The 17,267-nt window shown below is 49.4% G+C and overlaps 1 protein-coding gene across 1 annotated transcript in view; it reads right to left on the reverse strand.

Moving 5' to 3' along the window:
- Positions 1 to 16,906, reverse strand: part of EBF2 (EBF transcription factor 2) — a 203,375-nt gene extending 186,469 nt beyond the window's left edge. The window contains exons 1-6 of the mRNA XM_059071725.2: positions 16,208 to 16,906; positions 13,573 to 13,729; positions 12,452 to 12,515; positions 12,112 to 12,167; positions 11,518 to 11,591; positions 5,403 to 5,471 (exon numbers count right to left, since the gene is read on the reverse strand). Coding sequence (XP_058927708.1) covers positions 5,403 to 5,471; positions 11,518 to 11,591; positions 12,112 to 12,167; positions 12,452 to 12,515; positions 13,573 to 13,729; positions 16,208 to 16,338 — 551 coding nt within the window. The 5' untranslated portion in view covers positions 16,339 to 16,906. The remainder of the gene's footprint in view (positions 1 to 5,402; positions 5,472 to 11,517; positions 11,592 to 12,111; positions 12,168 to 12,451; positions 12,516 to 13,572; positions 13,730 to 16,207) is intronic.
- Between the last annotated feature and the right edge of the window lie 361 nt (positions 16,907 to 17,267).

Here is a 17,267-nt window from a genome sequence, read left to right on the forward strand (position 1 = left end):
AAAGCAGAATCTGCACCACAAATCGAGAAGAGATCAATACGGAGTTCATTGGATAAATTAACCAAAAGAAAAACTCCGATGTCCAGGATTAATGTCACACCCTCTAGCGTGCACGGAAGGTCCATAAGGGCTTTACTTCCCATGGGTATTCTCTGAAAGCTCCCATCCCACCAGTAACGCTTTCTGGAGTTAAGCGATACACGGAGAGAGGAATAGTAAGTATGGCCCAGAGGCAAGAGGAACCAAACACTTCTCTGGTAGAACAAAGTAGCTGGTGAGGCAGAGGTAAGCAGGAAGAGGATGTGCCAGATGGCAGGGGGAGGGCAGGCGAGAAGCCTGGACCAGAGGCGGGGAAAGCAGCAGGTGAGGATGCCTTCCAAGACGGTAGCAGGAGAAAGCTTCACTAAAAAAAGAAAAAACTCATACTCATTAGGATGGCAACTATTAAAAAAAAAAAAAAAAACCCACTAAACTAAACAAGAAAATCACTAGTAATTTGGGATGTGGCGAAATGGAACCTTTGTGCTCTGCTGGTGGGAATGTAAAATGGCATAACTGCTATGGACGTGGCATGATGGTTCTCTGAACTACCATGTGATCCAGCAGTTCCACTTCTGGGTGTCTACCCAAAAGAATTAAAAACAGAGACTCGCAGAGATATTTGTACATCCATATTCATAGCAATATTTTTCACAGTAGCCAAAAGGTTGGAGCAACCCCTGTGTCCACTGACAGACGAATAGAACAAAATGTAGTACAACCAGACAGTGGAATATTATACTGCCTTAAAAATGAAGGAAATCTTGATACATATTGCAACATTAAGGAAACTTAAGGATATCATGCTGTGAAATAAACCAGTCAAAGCAGGACAAATACAGTATCATATGAGGTACCTACAGGAGTCAAATTCATAGAGAAAGTATCAATAGGATGGTGGTTGCCAGGAACTGGGGGGAAGGGGAAATGTGGAGAGAGTTTCCATTTGGGAAGATGAAAAGAGTTCTGTTAACGGATGCTGGGGATGGTTGCACAGCAAGGTGAATGTACTTAATACCTCTAAGCTGTACACTTAAAAATGGTTAAGATAGTCAATTTATGTTATATATATGTTACCACAATTTTAAAAAAAAATTTTTTTTAAAGGAAGATAGTATCAGGAAAACGCCTCGTGGGCAAATAAACACCAGGTATTTCTGTGTAAACCTTCTGAATGAAGATCATTCTGATGCTTGTTTGGCTTCTTGAAAAAGAAAATAAACAAAAAACATGGAAACTTAAAACAGTCCTTCTGGAAGCAGAGCTCATAAATAGAGGAGTCCAGGATCCGAAGACAAAAGTCTGGGATATTTTGCATGTGAGAAACAGGTTGGAGCTGCCCTTTAGCAGAAAATATCATACTCGTGTGCACATGGGCAGGGGCAGCCTACAAAGATTCAGAAAGAACTCTTGTCCCCTCCTCCCATCTGACTTTTCATGGGGCTGCAAGAACAGGAACAGTGAAGACTCGTTTTCCTTCTCCCAAGTCTGTGAGATTGTCCCTAAAATCCTCTTCCCATGGACCACCAAACTCTCCTGAGCCCAGAGATGCGGTAGCTGTTCAGAAGAAGTTTCAGAGAGAAAAAGAGAGTCTAAAGAAAGCACAGCCCACGAAAAACAAGGTTGAATCAGTGCTTCCTTCTGAAACCGCAAACGTAAATCCGTTTGAGCCCTTTTATTTTTATTTACAACGCAGAGGTCTTTATGGACAAGGTGTAGGCTGAAGACCTCGGTACGGATTATGTTTTCATTGTTGGTTTTGTTTTGTTCTGTTTTGTTGAGTTCTCTTCAGATAGGAACTTTGAATTTTTACACTCAAAATGAATAAACTCTATACTGCCACTCTGGGCGCGCATTTCTACACAGAAGGAAGGCTCTGCTGGAGGCCCGTGATTCAGCAGCAAGTCCTGCTGGGCTGTGTGTTGGCCTGGCTTTTTGGAGAGGGGTGTGGCTGCCCAAGAATTCACAAAAGCATGCCGAAAAGACAATTGAAAATAAAATTTATGTTTCTAGAGAGATTAAGGCAGGCAGTCATTTAGACGGGGAAAAAAATATTCCCGGTCTGGGGCTAAGTCTTAGGCAATGGAGAACTCAGTCTTCGATGGGGGCGCCCTATTGTACAATCCAGTGATTTTCAATTAAGGGTCCACGAGGTTGTGAAAGCTATTTTTCGTATTTCAAACAGCCCATTGGCGATGGAATGTCTGCCCAAGACATGGTCACGTGGGCTAAATGAAAAGTCAAGTGGTTTCGTGTTTGAGCTGGCAGTCTATCAAGTTAGTGTGGTAACACTGGTGGTTCTAATCCAGATCAGAAACTCTGAGTGGCCATTGATGAGGTCAAGGGCATTTCTTTTTTTTAATTTTCAATGATTTCTTTCTTTCTTTTGGCTGCGCTGCGTGGCATGCGGGGATCTTAGTTCAGTTCCCCGACCGGGGATCGAACCCCTGCCCCCTGCGGCGGAAGTGCAGAGTCTTAACCGTCCTGACCGCCAGGGAAGTCCTGAGATCAAGGGCATTTCTGGAATGAGATTTTTCCTCCCCATTCGGTTGTACGTCTTCAGTTAATAAAAATGAAATTACAGCTGGATTGTTACTCGTTAATTGCAGCTTGGCAGGCAAAATCTTGCAGAACCTGGTTCGCCAAAGGAAAAAATAAGAGGGGTCCCTGGCAGTGAAAATTTGGGAACCACTTTCGATCTGCCCCTTCCCCTCCCCCGGACATACACAATTCCAAGGGAATAAACAGGCTTCCCTGGAGCCAGAGTGGAACATGCCTATTGTGTGAGAAAACTCAAAGAGAGACAGTGTAAATTAACTGCATATGGTTAGATGGAGAGAGCAGGGGAAGGAGATAATTAGTGGGTGTTATAGGAACAAGGGCGAAGAAGAGAGTTATATGTTTACTCAGAGGAAATCCAAAATAGACTACTTAGCACCCGTTTGGTGCTCATGGGTCATCTCAACATCTGTAGGCCGGCAGGTGTTGAACCCAGGGACCAGAAGCAACCGCTCAAGCCCTGGATGACACGAGACACCCATCCCACCTCCGGCAAATGGAAGCCTGCCTTCATCCCCTTTTCCCTTCCACAAATGAAGGGAAGAAGGCAAAGGAATGCCCGAAAGACAGTCAGAAGCAACAAGCAAGAGTCCGGCGAAGGAACAAGCAGTGTCTTCAAACAAAGTCCCTACGATGAGGAAGCCGAACCAACGCATCTGTTTACAATAAGATGAGTTCTCTAAAAATCTGATCCGGGTCCATTTATAGCACCCTTTGGTATGTATGTTTCCATGTGTAGATGCACAACATTTCGGAAGTAACACATATTTCAAGTGATGCAGAGACGTCCCTGGGCTGTTTTATTGTGCACAGGCTAGTAAAAATAAATGCCACAGTCACATAAAGCTCCTTAAGACGCAGCTAAAATACAATTTCCACCTTCTCAGAAGAATTTAAAGCATTCTAGCACAAACAATGAAGGCACACAACCTGAAAATCTTTTCTCTCCATAGATGCCAAAAGCCTACGTACATTAACATGTGTATCATGTATAGCATGTTTGGCTCTCTCCGAGTTCAGGTTCTACATAGTTTCTTAGAGAAAGAACTGCTACTAAATGCAGAGCCTTTAGGATGTGTGCTTATGAGATGTAAGGTGCAGGTTAGCATTTACGGGTTTGTAAGCATTTCTGAAGCTGGTTTGTGGGTTGTTTAGTACAGGAAGAGACGCAACAATCATGAGGTTAGAGTACCCTCTTGAAAGAGGAGCTAAAGTTAGTTAAAAAAAAAAAAAAAAAAAGACTAGATGAAGATTAGTGAGCTTGGTGGACACGCTGGAAAGGACGGGGTCCGTGTCTAGGCTGCCCTCATGGACCTCATATTCCCCAGAGGATCCAAACGCATCCTAGGAAGTTGGGAAATCATGTCAAGTGTGATCACATAAATTGGGACAGAGAGTGCTGGGAGGAAAGGTTTGTGGCAGGGAGAGGATCACAGGCCAGAAGTAAGGACAGCTGTGTTCTAGGGCCAACTCTGCTCCAACCAGCTGTGCAACCGCGGGCAAGTCGTGTCACCATTCCCGAGTTCAGTCTTTTCACTGATCAAATGAGAAAGACAGCTGGCCCCCAAGAGTTCTTACAACTCATTAATTCTAAGCTTCTGTGCCCTTTCAGAAAAACCCAAAAAATTCCAGAGCTCCCTAAATGGATCTCACCTGAACCTCCTAAGGTCGGCAGCATATACATCCAGCAAGCATTCTCTATTTGTCTATCCTCCTCCTCCAAGTAATCTCTGAGAATACTGCAAAACTGCAATGGACATTTTAGCTACCTTCTGAAACCTACAGCAACAGGCCATACCCTCCAGGTATACCCTTCACGATACTATTGAACGGGGATATTGAGTGCTTTCTCCAAGGTCAGAAGCTAGGACAGGATCAGAATTCCAGCCTCCTCATTCCTAGGGCTATGCTATACTTTCCATGAAGAAAGCAAGCTGGCTTTCTGGGAAGAATGCCAGAGGTTCTATTCTCCCAACTGAGAATTCGTTGGAATATTGGAATAACAACTTTGGAGGCTGTGGTCTCTCCAATCCATTTCAGGGCCTGTCTAGAAACACAAAAACCCAGAGAAAGAAGCAAGAGGGAATTATTCCGTTTTTTAACGAAAGAGAAAAAAATTAGGGGTGGGAATATGGGATTTCTTAAAAATTACATGATTGCTGGAAGTTAAATTGGTATTCCTTCATTGGTTTGTAAGTTCTGTTTCCAATCACAAAAACATACAGCTGAGGATGCCGAAATCACATTTCAATGAATTAGCATCTTGTCCCAAAGAATCTTTCCCACTCTGAACAAAACATAGAACCCAGAATGCAACCCTCTATGGTAGAAAGGAATCTCCCTCAGTGCAACAGAGAGCTTCTCTCATCATCCTCTAAACCATAATCTAACTTGACAGTCTTCAAGCCCAACAGCACAATCACGGAGAATGATAAGAAAGTTACTGCGTAACTTGGGAAATACTGCCTCTTCTGGGAAACTGATTGAGACCCTATCCTGCCAGATGGGAGAGATGTCATCCTTTACCATCTTTTACCATCCACACACGCCTTATTAGGCTGAAGTCAGTGCACCTGGAAAATAATCCCATCATAGATTTAGAGACATATGTTCAAAAAAGGAAGGTTCTGACTTCTTCCAAGACAGACCAACCAAAACAAGAAAACACATGGTGGACCAGCTCCGAGCCTTGAACATAAAATGAAACCAACCTTACGGCAAAGCCCAGTGATCCACACTCAGAGTTGAGATTCTAAAGGAAAGAAGCCAGAAATAGTTTTTTTTAAATCACTTTTTTCCCCTACCTGTCGATGATGACAGGATCTGAAGGAGTCTCATTTCGGTTGCCACAACTTTTCTTCTCGCAACATCGACTGTAGATTGGGAAGAGCCAAAAGAGTAAGAGAAATGCGTTAAAATCAAGAAAATACAATGAGCATACAATGTAAGAACATTCACAAAAACGGGTACGTCCTAGGTAGCTGCTCAACTATCAGCTGCTTGAGCATGAATTTACGGCCATGTTCAAAAGCAACACTAAACTTGAAACCCAGACTCTTCATTCAAATTCTCCCTCTGTGACTTATAAACTGGGTCATTCTCAGCAAATCACAACTTTTCTGAGAGCTATATTTATAATTTGAATGATGGACAACTGGATTTTAAGATCTAGAACGTCACCTCCAGCTCTGTGATGAATGCTTTTATTATTGTATTTATTATCATATATTTTTTAGATCTTTGTGTCTTAACAAATACTTGAAGGAAGAGGGGAAAGGCAAATGTATGAAAAAGACCCCAGGTAGCTGCCTGGATTACTATAAACCTTAGTTATATAACATCTTTCTTCAGAGAACTCAGGGTACTTTGTAACCATTTATTCATTCATTCATTTCCATGAGTTTCTAAAGATGAAGAAAGAAGACAGCAACTATGGTGTGTCTTGTCAAATTGGGGGAAAAAATGAGGCAGGGAGCTGTGAAATGATATCTCCAATAATTTTCAACAAGTCCAGAACCGAAACGGGGCTCGGCATGTAAGCCCCATCCTGCAAACTCTGCGTCCCAAGACTTCCACTGGCAAAGTGCTGGGTTTCAGGTAGATACCCACGAAACGCTTACGGAATCATCTGAGAGGAAGAGAGAAAGAAGGGGCCCTAGAGCAAATACAACAGATGGGAAGGACTCCGTAGGACCTAAAGAGGACAAAACACTCCCCCTCCAAAGGTACCTGTGTGAAAGACCTAAACAAATATGAAAAGGGCAAGAGAGGCTGGGTGGCTGGAAGCGCTGGAAAATCACATCACTGTGGTGTCTGTCCGCTGCTTGTCAGGGCCACAGACTTCTAAATACCTCTCGGCTCATCCAAGCATGTGGTCCACCATCAATAGGAGCTGGTGAAGGATGTAGCCTTGACATGGCTTATAAGAAAAGCATGATCGTCCACACCAGTTGGAGCATATGTGTCGTAAATGTTAGCAATAACCAAACTTATGTAAGTGTTGCCCTCCCCGTGACAGTTTCTGTATAGTTTAATATCGATGCAGCACAAAGTGGGAATCGGGGCTCTGGCGTCTAACGCAACTTTGTCACTGACGAGTAGCACGGATTTAGTCAAATCTCTTTCGCTCCTCTGGGATTTGCCTTGCTTATCTATAAAATTAAAGTGTTGGACTAGATTATCTCCAGAGTCTCTTTTAGGTTTGAGAAGGGCACAGGCTATGAGATTCCCTGAACATCCTTCGACTCAAAAGTGGTGACAGATTAAGGAAAAGGCGAAGTCACTGTGGCAGCAGGGACCCAAAGGCCTACCACCATCTCAGTCTTAGATTTACTTTCTGGCTCTGTGCAGTGCACTTACCCTCTCTGATCCTCTGGAGAATTACCAACAAACAGACAGATATTTTTAAAAATGTTTAAGTCCATCTCTCTCATGCAGGGATGTGTGGATTATTCAGTGAACAATTCTACCATGCTCAAAAAGTTAAAAATACTTGAGAGATGCTAAAAAAAAAAAAACTTGCAGCCAATGGGCACCATGAGGTTGTAAGAAATTTAATCAAATTAGTAAGAAGTAAAAGAAAAATTGTCTCAAGTTTTTTAAATACCAGAGTTTGCCACTGGGACGTGGAAATAATAGTTTGCCTTTGAAATTATATTAGGTCTTAACTTTTAAAACTTCCATCTCAAGATTAACACCAATAAAAATTCTGACCGGCTGCTCTCCCAGAACCTTTGTCTCTCTTCCCAACTCCCTACCCCACCCGTTGCTCCTGCCTCCACCATCCCTGTCTCCCCCCCCTCTCCTATTTCTATTGCTTAAGTCAGCAGAATAATACCTTTGCAACTCAGGCAAACCTTTCTTCTTAGCAAGACAATTTCAAAAAGCCCTATACATGCTAGTTATCTGAAGACCTTCTAACTAGACTCCTCTTTGACATCACCAGCGTGTCAACCTAACCCAAATCTGTGTGCAATTCTAAGTACAATTTAATTACAAGAGAACACTCTCAGGACGTGCCAATCTATTTAGCTTGAGAAGGAATGATTCTAAGGAGGCCGAGTAAGTTTGCAAAATTGCTCAGCTGAATTCAGCTGCTTTCCATGGGGACTTTCTCTGGAGGAAAAGAAAAACAGATAAAAATGTAAGCCTGGTGCCAGTGTAATACAATGTGGGGAATCAACTCAGGGAAGGAAATGATACTCCAAGAAAAATGCAGTGAAACTTTAGGACCCAATCTTCCATTTTCCAACAGTAACATATTTAAGTATAATCTCTAACTTTAACACCCAGAAAAGATGTAGCAGACACTTGGCTGTCGGACTATAATAGTGAAGGAATAAAAATTATAGGAGTGGACTGTATTCACCCCATCTGAGCCCTTCGTAAAATTTCTCTTGGTTAGCCAAAGCTAGTGCTTTTTTTCTTTCTTTCTTTCTATTTTAAAAAGAAAAGGTCTCATCAAGATGTCCTAGTTATTCTTTATTTCATTTCTTAAATGACATTCCGTCCTCAAGCCAGCAATAGTAACATAAGCAAAGGGAAATGGAGAGTAGAAAACATTCATGAACCCACATTCCCCCAAACAATCGCTCTGGGATCAGGATGTGGGGAGTTGACATGAAGAACCGGGTCCCTGAATTACTCAGATAATCAGCTCAAATCTCCCTTCCTTTGCTATCGAGACAAGGCCTGAGTGACCAACTTCAAGTTCAGCTACTTTCATGAAAAGGCTTTTTAGGGTTATTTTCTAACAAGCCATTCTCCAAGTCTGAAAGTATTTTTAAAAACTGAACAAGACTAATAAAAAAGGAAAAGATGGGAAACAAACAAAGAGAAGAGGCAACTGCATTGAGCACTAGGTTAAGGTTGTGTCCCTGACTACCACGGAGAGGCTCCGAAGTACTCTTTCTTTCCCAATGAATGAAAATGAAGGCTCTTTCTCTGCTCCTTGTTGGGCTTGCTTTGGCATATTTTATTCTGGTCCTTATTTGGAGAACCTTTTACCTGAAATACTCTCAGTTCGCTTACAGGCCTCTTCCACCCTCCCTGTCTCCTCGTGGTGGTCTTTGGAGAGGGAAAGAGAAAAAAAGCAAACCAGTTGGGGACGGGTGGTGGGAAATATGAGACATTTTCTCCCAATCCTGAATCTTACCTGCATTGTTTCAGAAAGGGATCAAGATGGAGGGCTGTGCAAAGGAAAAAAGCCCCAGCCCTGGACCACAGGGTGTCTAGTCAGCCAAACTCCTGCTCGAGACCAGCCAGTGTGCCCTTTCCCCTCCAAAATCGTTTTTAAAATTCAACCCTCAACTTTCAAAAATCTGTCTCTAATTTCAAACTCAAATAAGCGCACAGCATGGTGGCTTTTGTTTTGTTTTCTTCTCCCCAACTCCTCCCTGCGATTGCATAACAAAAGTGTCTAAATTCACACCATCTGGCCGATAAAGACACTGGCCTCACTGCCCGGCTGGCCCATCTGATTAGGGCCCAGTCTAGCCTGCGCCTTGTGGCGAAAAGTCACAGCTGTGGGGTTTGCTCACGCTCAATACAACTCTGTTATTAGCCAGCTGTAGGCCTTGAGACGACTTCTGTTCAAATTATAATATCTTTTAACCCTCTGAGCATTGAGGGCACAGGGGTGGCTGGCAGCGACATAACAACTAGACTTCTTGCTAATAATTGGCAAAATGAACTAAAGCAGGGAAGAGGGGAGAGGAGACAATTGGGGAAGGGAGAGAAAAGTTATACCTAAAAGAGATTTATTTTGTTGCCACCTCAAAGCTAAACACCAGTTTATGAGCTTTTTTTTAAAAAAACTAAAGATTACAGAACACAAAACCATTCAGGAAAATTCCCAGGTATGCCCAAGAACACCATGCAAATGAGACTAAGTGTGTGCAGTACCCACTGAGAAACAGGGCATCTGATTCATCCCTTAATCGCTGACTGTGATAACCGACTCTTAAAATGTGAGAGAAGGAACTTTTTTCCCTGAAAAAAGTCAACCAGCTCTGACTGACAGATTGAATGGGAACTTCCCTTTCAGATGCATCCAATATTTGCCATCACCCCAGCTCATCCCCCAAAACACACACACACACATACATACACAGTTTGGGAAGAAAATAGCAGAGCGTCTGCCCAGGTCTCAAATGCAGAAAAGTTACAGTACATTAAATTTTTATATTGTGTTACTAATGCAGACTAAACTAGAGGCTTTAAAAATTGATGCTGCTACTTAAACAGCATAAAATGAGGAGGATTTGATTGGGCTTAAAAAATAAAAATGTCAGCCTTAACTACAGCTGGATAGGGCATGCAAGTATTATTTTAAGTGATAGGTATAATTCTTCAGACAATGGGCCAGATTTAGGTTTTGTTTTCTTTTCTTTTAAGAAGATAATCTCTCCAAACAAAGACATTTAAAAGTAGAAAGAAGAATTTTAAAAAAAAACAACAACAAACCTGCCTTTCACTTAGCCAACCAAATACAAGTGTTCTATTTAATCTAGGTACTACATGTAAGTTCATCTTGGAATTGTACTTTCTTTCTGAATGTACCTATCAAGGGGCCCTGGGATAACGAAGTAGCTATCTGCTTACCCTATTGTCCCACACCTCACCCAGCTACTCGTAGGAGAGGAAGCCTCAAGTCCCCTCAGCTGAGGCCACTGGCAGAGTTGAACTTTGCAGTTGGCAAAGTTTGTTTTTCTAATACTTGGTCAAAACCAAAACAAACATGTCTGATTGTTATGGTTTCTTCCTGACTGCGTGGGGAGGGAGACGGGGCTGCCGGGAGCTGCCCATAAAACAGTGCAAACTAAATCAGACTGCCTGCAATTACCCAAAGTCTGGAGTTGGAAGACATTCACTGAAGCAACAGTGGAGTAAGGAAGAATTGATGCTTTCTCCCCAGTCAGAGATTTCGGAGGAAGAAACATGTGCATGGAATAGCATTTAAATTTTTATAATAAAATAACCACCTCTTCCCAGAGTTTCCTTTCTATAGCTTTTCTCCTTTGCTGTGGGATTCCCCCATAACCAGCACATATTAGGCACTCAATAAACATCTATTGAAAGAATGAATCAATGTACGGGTTATTTTTTTAAATTTTCTTCTGGTCCAGCAGAAGAAAGGACTCGAAATGGACTGGTCTCAGAAGAGAAGATGGGAAAAGGTGTAGGAATTCGACTTAGACTGCACCTTTCACAACCTGGCCCTCAGAATGCAGCAGTTGCTCCAGACCTCGTACCTCCCCGGTTGGGGCCCTCTCCCCCACTTCCTCCCATCCACAGGTGGTGAACCCGACTGGTCTTTCTAGCCGGTAGTTCCTCCTGACCTAAGAAACTCCCGTGGCTCGGGAAATCTAGGAAAAGCAACTTCCCTGGAGGAAGAAAACGCTTACTGCATCACAGACAGATCTGCCTCAGCTGCGGGGCAAGGGGTAGCGCCCCCAGAGCGGGCCGTTCCATCCCCTGCGGTGGTCGCGCGCCCAGACTGCCAGTCGTTGCAGGACCTTGACTCGGTAACTCCACAAGTGGCCCCTCCTTGGCACCCACCCCTAGCGGGTCGGACCGGCGGGCCTTGGACCGCGACCGACTCAGGGAAAGCCCCCAATCCCAAACTTGACCCGCGGCCGCCCAGCCCCTCCCCGCGCGGCCGCCGACCTTCCACGGAGCACAGGAAACTCCTGAGACGCCTGGGGGTGGAATGCTGAGTGGTCCTGGGTTTCCTTTTCGACTCCCAACCGATGTGCTCTTAGAATCTGTCTTTTAAAGAGGCAAGCCCGGGCGGCGACGCCCTCTACGCGCGCCGGCGCCCGCGAAGGTCGGCGCCCGAGACGCACACGAGCCAGCGCGCCGGGCGCGGCTCACCTGCCCCGCGCTCCGGCAAAGCCTGCAGGAAAACACGGCTCTTACCTGCACATTACTTCGTGTGTCAGGAGAACTCGGCACATTTCCGGATTCTTATTTTGTCCCTCGTAAGCTATGGGCTGCGGAAGGGGCGGGGGCAGGGTGGGGAGATACGAGGGAGTGGAGGGACAAAGAAAAGGGGACTTAAGAGCGAGCACAAAATCGGGGTTCCTCTCTCTGCCCGCTACTTCCTCGGGAGCGCCCGCTCGCAGCACAGAACCTGAGCTGTGGCCTGGTTAACTCGAGCGAAAGAGTAAGAGAAAAGTTTGCCCTGGTGAGGACGTATTTCTTGCAAAAGGGAATGTTTGGGGGGAACTGAATCTCCCAATAATTGTTTCCCCTCTTCATCCCTTTGCTCGCCTACTCCCATCTCCAGCGTCTCCCCAGCCAGAAAGATAGGACAATGGGGGAGTGAGAGGGAACATTTATTTTTCCAGAGCAGACAGTGTGGGTTTCTGTGCAGGGGCTGTGAAGACTGACCCAGGAAATCGCGGAGGGTAGGGGGGAGGGCAGAGACAGGCCAGAGGGGGGAGGGGCGGGACGGAGGGCCCCACCCCCCACCCCCGCGAGAGGAGGAACCAAGTGGACAGCCGGGCTCACCTGCTTGGTGACCGAGTCGATGAGCCTTACGTACAGGTCCTGCTCCGTGCGGACACCTGCCGGGGAGGCAGGAGGGCGCGAGGTGAGGGCCGCGGAGACCTGCCCGGGCATCCCAAACCTGTCCCGCCGTGGGGCCCGGGCCCGAGCGCAGGCGGAGCCGTCCTGGGGGCAAACACCACCCGCCCGCCGCCCGCTCCCCGCCCCGGCCCTGAGCGAGCCTCCCGCAGCCCTGCTCTCCCCAGGCCTGGAGCCCGCCTGCCCTGCCGGTGACCGCGACAAGGTCAACTGCCTTCCTTGAAAAGAGGAACAAGCGGGAGCCGCGGGCACTCAGGGCGCTCACCGTTGCTGTAGAGGAGCTGTAACTTGTAGTGGGTGCCATTGTTGGTCTTCTCGTTGCCTTGTTCCTGAAAAGACAGAGTCCCTTGCTTTCCAGCCCCCGAAAAGGAGAGCGAGGGGGCTTCCCTAACCCCCTTCCCACTACCTTTCTCCCAGTCACCGGGCAGCTTTGAACAGCCCCCTGCCCAGGTCCGGGTCAAAGGACAGGAGCATCTGCCGCTGGCCAAGCTCCAGAACTTTCCAAGGCTCGCGGTCACTTGACCCTCTCCAACCGTCCATCCCTCCCCCCTTAAAAATGCCCTCAGAAGCGCGACCCCGGAGCTGGGGCCACCGTACACTATGTCCAGGCTGCCTTTAAACAGGCCCCAGCCAGCCTATCGGGTTCTGCCTGTCCTGCAGAAAGGTGAAGGGACCTGTCACTTGGAAGAGCAGCATTTGGCCCTGTCCCACCAGGACCGCAGCCTTGGAGCCACTAGCTCAGGGACGCAGGTCCGGGTTCAAGAAGAACCTTGGGAAGAGCTGTTTCCAAAGCTTGAATGGTTACAGCTGAAGAGACGGAGGCCCAGAGAGAGAGCAAGGGACTTTCCTTTCCTCCCACATCAGCTTCGTTTGAGATAAAATCCAGCGCCCATACCGGGGCCTGGGCCGGGGCAGGCACTGCCTTGGGAACCAGAGTGGGAGAGAAGGCTGGGGGTGGAGGGGCAAGGCTGGGCTATGGGTTTCCACCTTGTACCTATCTAGCCCACCCTGCCGCGCTGGCAGGTGCAAATAATAAGATAATAATAACCCGGAGAAGGGCAGTGGCGGCTTTGAGTATACGTTTAAACTATGCTCTAGTTGGAAGGACTTTGCTCCGCCGTCAGTCCGCGCTCAGGCTCTGCTAATGATCCGGAATCCGGGTGCGCAGAGCCACAAGCGCCGCTGCAGCGGGAGGTGCGGGCGGGGAGTGCCGGCGGGAGAAGCTGCGGGGAAATCGACTGATTTAAGGGCTAGGGGTGAGAAGCCTCGATTTATCATCCCTGCTGATGTGAGCGGAAAAGCGTCGGGAGTGACAGATGGGCTCTTTAGTGCTTTGCAAGGAGGTAGTTATTAGGCCGCGAGGGGAAGAGGGGGACCTCCGCTTACTTTGTCGTTCTCCACAAAGTCTACGAAGGCGGTGCGCTCTATCTCCACCGGCTGCCCCTGCCTGTCGTAGAGCGCCAGGACGAAGTGAAAGAAGTTGGATTTCCTCAAGTTGGAAGGAGGCTGCTTCTCAAAGTGGGCCCGGGACAGGGCTACTCCGCTGCGCACGAAGAGACACGGGGGACACCAGACACGGGGAAGGAGAGAAAGACACGAAGTTACCAACGCGCCCACGCAACATCACAGAGGGTCAAGGGTCCACGTCCCGGTCCAGGCTTCTGGACCCCTCGGGTGCTTTTTTCTATTAGGATTAAGAAGCGGGAACTCCTTAGAGGAGCCACAGTAGCCACGGGGGTCAGGTAGCAGGGCCCACGACTCTGGACTTTGCCACCTCCAGCCGTTCCAGCCTCCGGGCATCTCATGCCCAGTAGCTCAATGTCCGGACTTTAGTGGAGACCAAGGAATCGCGACTGCAGGCCGAAGCCCGGAGGGTACCCCCCCCCCCCCCGAGACGGCGGCCCAAGTCTTGTCGTTGTGCCGCCCCGATCTTCTTCCTCTTCCCGCCGCCGACCGGGTCAGGATTCGGAGCTGGGCCCGAGGGGTAGGGGACTAAGAGCCTCGTTATTTTTGAACAAGTGACCCTTTTCCTTCATCTTCATTGGAGTGACCTGTCCTGGCACTACTGCCCACAACGCACCAGCCCCCAAGCTATCTCGGAAAGGCGGTGGGAGAGAACCCTCTGGGGGCGGATGGGATGCCCAGAGGCCAAGTCTCGGTCCTACAGGGAGAGGCCTCACCTCCTGCTTCCCTCGCTCTTCCGAAAAGTTGCTCCTGGGACAGCGGCAGGGCAGAATCCCCCTCGGCCAGTACTAGCGATCGAGCACCACCGCGGACGACATAATACTGAGGACCCCGCCCCTAGAACTAATGAGCTTAGAGAAGCCGAAAAGTTGAGGCAGAGCGCGTCCTCGCCTGGGGCCGAGAGTCTCCCCGCTCTAGCCGCATCTCTGGGCGGCGCCGGCCAAACGCGCTGACCGCGAAAGCCGTGTTGGAGGACCCGGCAGGCGCCCTGAAGCGTGTTGAGTATGTGCACACACCTCCCTGCCGACCTGTCGCGGCCGGGAACAAACTGGCCGCCAGATCACATTTAACGGGAGACTCGGGGTCCAAGCGAGCAAGCAGATGGACGGAGCAGCTCCGGGCGCTGGGGTCGCGGGGCGTCTTGCCCCAGGGCGCGAGCACTTTCCCTCTTTTGAAGGGCGTAAAATTTTGACTAGACTCCCCCAACGGACAGCCTGTTCCAACTTTAACAATTACTTGATCTGGGAAAGGAAGAAAGTAGGGGAGGTGTCTTTCAGGAGCTCGGCTAGGGAACTGCGCCGTGGAGACCGGTCTGCGGCGCTGCCTGGTTTCCCTCCGCCTGCAGCCCAGCGAGTCCCCAGACGGCCGCGGAAAGCCACCGCCACGGCGTGCCATCTGCTGAAGGACACTGGCGCCCCCCCGGCCTCGGGCAGGAGGGAGGGAGCCGCCGCCTGCCCCGGTCTCCTGAGCGATGCGACTTTTGCTTCCTCTCCTCCAAGGGTGGCGGCCCGGTTCGCTCTACCCGGGACACCTAGAGTCCTGGCCTGGAAAGGAGTAATTTCTCCGCGTGATGTCGGGACTGCGAGGGGGATGGCCAGGAGAGTGGATAGAGAGGCGTCAGTGGTGGGTAGAAGTCTTGCGGGTAAGGGGGCTGTCTCTTGCAGACAAGGTCTTGGAGATCACAGACCTCAGCTCAATAGCGGTGGTGAGGGTGGGGAAGCAGAATGGTCTTCACGGGGTGGCAGCCTAGGCAAGGCGTTTACTACGTCAGCAGGAGAACGCTCGCAAACAAAGTCAACTTCAGGGACCAGCAAAACTAGAGGCTTGTGATGCCTGCGTTTGCGGTGCGTCTCCTTTCTTCCGTGACTCTTTCGACTGTTACTCCTTCGTCTTTTCTCTTTAGTCTCTTCTCTCCCCGCACCCCCGCCTCTGTGCATCTAGTCCACTGTTGGCTCTCTGCGCCCGTACCCTCCAGCCTGCCCCCTCCCAGGGCACCCGGCGGCTCTGCCTTCCGGGGCAGGCGCTCCGGCCTCTCCTGCTCCTCTAGCCGCCATCTGGCCTTGGGCTCTCGGCCTCCAAGAATCGGCCGGCAAGATGCGGGAGGAGAGGCGCTCGTAAGCAGCTGGGCGAAACCCGGGAGTCTCCGGGAAGCCGGCTCTCCTCCAGCGGCCGCCGCTGCCGGCTCCGGTCCTCACGCTGTGCTCCTGGTTGGGCCCGTCTCGCAGAACTAGGGGCTGAGCTAAGGGGCATCAGATACTACTTTGTTATTTTTCCTCCCAAAGAGTAGTCTGTGGGGAAGGAGTGGGGCATCCAGGCAGTTCAGAAACTCGAGTGTTGGCTGCGGGGTAAGTGTTCCCCTAACTGCAGCGACCTGCCTGCCGGAGGGCGAGCCCTAGCGCGCGGGGCCCGGGCGACAGATGCTGGGGAGAGAGAGCGATCGCGAGCAAGAACAGCGAGGGGGGGGGGTGACACACACACACACAGAGAAAGACAGTGAGAGCGGGGGAGCGAACAAGCGAGAGATTGCGAGCGTAATATTGTGCGGCCGTCTCGTTACCTCTGCGCAGCGACATTGGCGTCCACCACGCCGACATTCCGGACCCAGGACCTGACCGAATCCATCTCGGCGCCCAGCGTTTTCTCTTTCAGAGCTGGTCCTCTTCCTAAAGTATCTTGGATCCCAAACATTTAAAAAGTCTGATCTACTGTCGCTTTAAAAATGAGTTACGACGCTGTCCTCACTGTTCCCAACGTTGTCACCAAACCGTCTCCTCTAAAGCAATCCAGGAAAAGGGATCAAGCGCCGAAGTTTGAGTCTCTCTTGTGACAAAAAAATTTAAAAAGATAACCCGTCCTTTGCTTCCACGCGTGAGGTGCGGACTGATGTAGTTAAAGTTTGGGTTATATCCTCCTTAAGTTCAGATCTGCCGCCTCAGGCCCTCCGCCCTAGGTCTCTCGCATCCTTCCAGTGGCAGCGCTGCCTCCAGAAAGTGATCACAATTTTGAAGCATCACCTGTTCTGGGAGAAACAGGAGGAGATTGATGGCCGCCTAATCTCTCCCCTTCCTCCTGGTCCCCCCCCCCGCCCCCCTCCCTGCTCCTCCCCACCGCTCCAATTTAGAAAAAAAAAAAAAAAATCCCCAACAGGATCAGTTGTGAAAGGAAGGGGAAGACCCGGAGCCGAGAGGAGGCGGTGGCTGCGAGCGCTGCGGAGCCGGGATACAGCCGCTCGCCTGCCCCATGAATGGGTTACTACGGCCCGGGCCGCGGAAGGCGGAGCCGCGGCCCGATAAGGAGCCTCATTTGCATGGACGCTCGCGATTGGCCGGCGCTGGGCAGGCCCGGCCGACGTCCTCGGGCGGCGCGCGCCCCGCTCGGCGTTGCCTGGAGTCCGGGAGGTGAAAGGGGACAGAAAGCTGCGGGCCCTGGGTCCTAGCCCGAGCCCCATGTGCGTGCGTGAGATGAGGGCCCGCAAATCCTGCACTGAAGCGGGGTAACAATCCGGCACTGCCGGCTGGTACGCGCCGCCTCAGTCTGGTCGCGGGAGCGGGAGGCTTCCATGGATCCTGTCTCTAAATGCAGATTTTTGTAGCCTGCGGGAGGCGTATTCATTCCCG

The sequence above is a fragment of the Kogia breviceps genome, chromosome 8, assembly GCF_026419965.1.
Source record: "Kogia breviceps isolate mKogBre1 chromosome 8, mKogBre1 haplotype 1, whole genome shotgun sequence".
Taxonomy (NCBI): Eukaryota; Metazoa; Chordata; class Mammalia; order Artiodactyla; family Physeteridae; genus Kogia; species Kogia breviceps.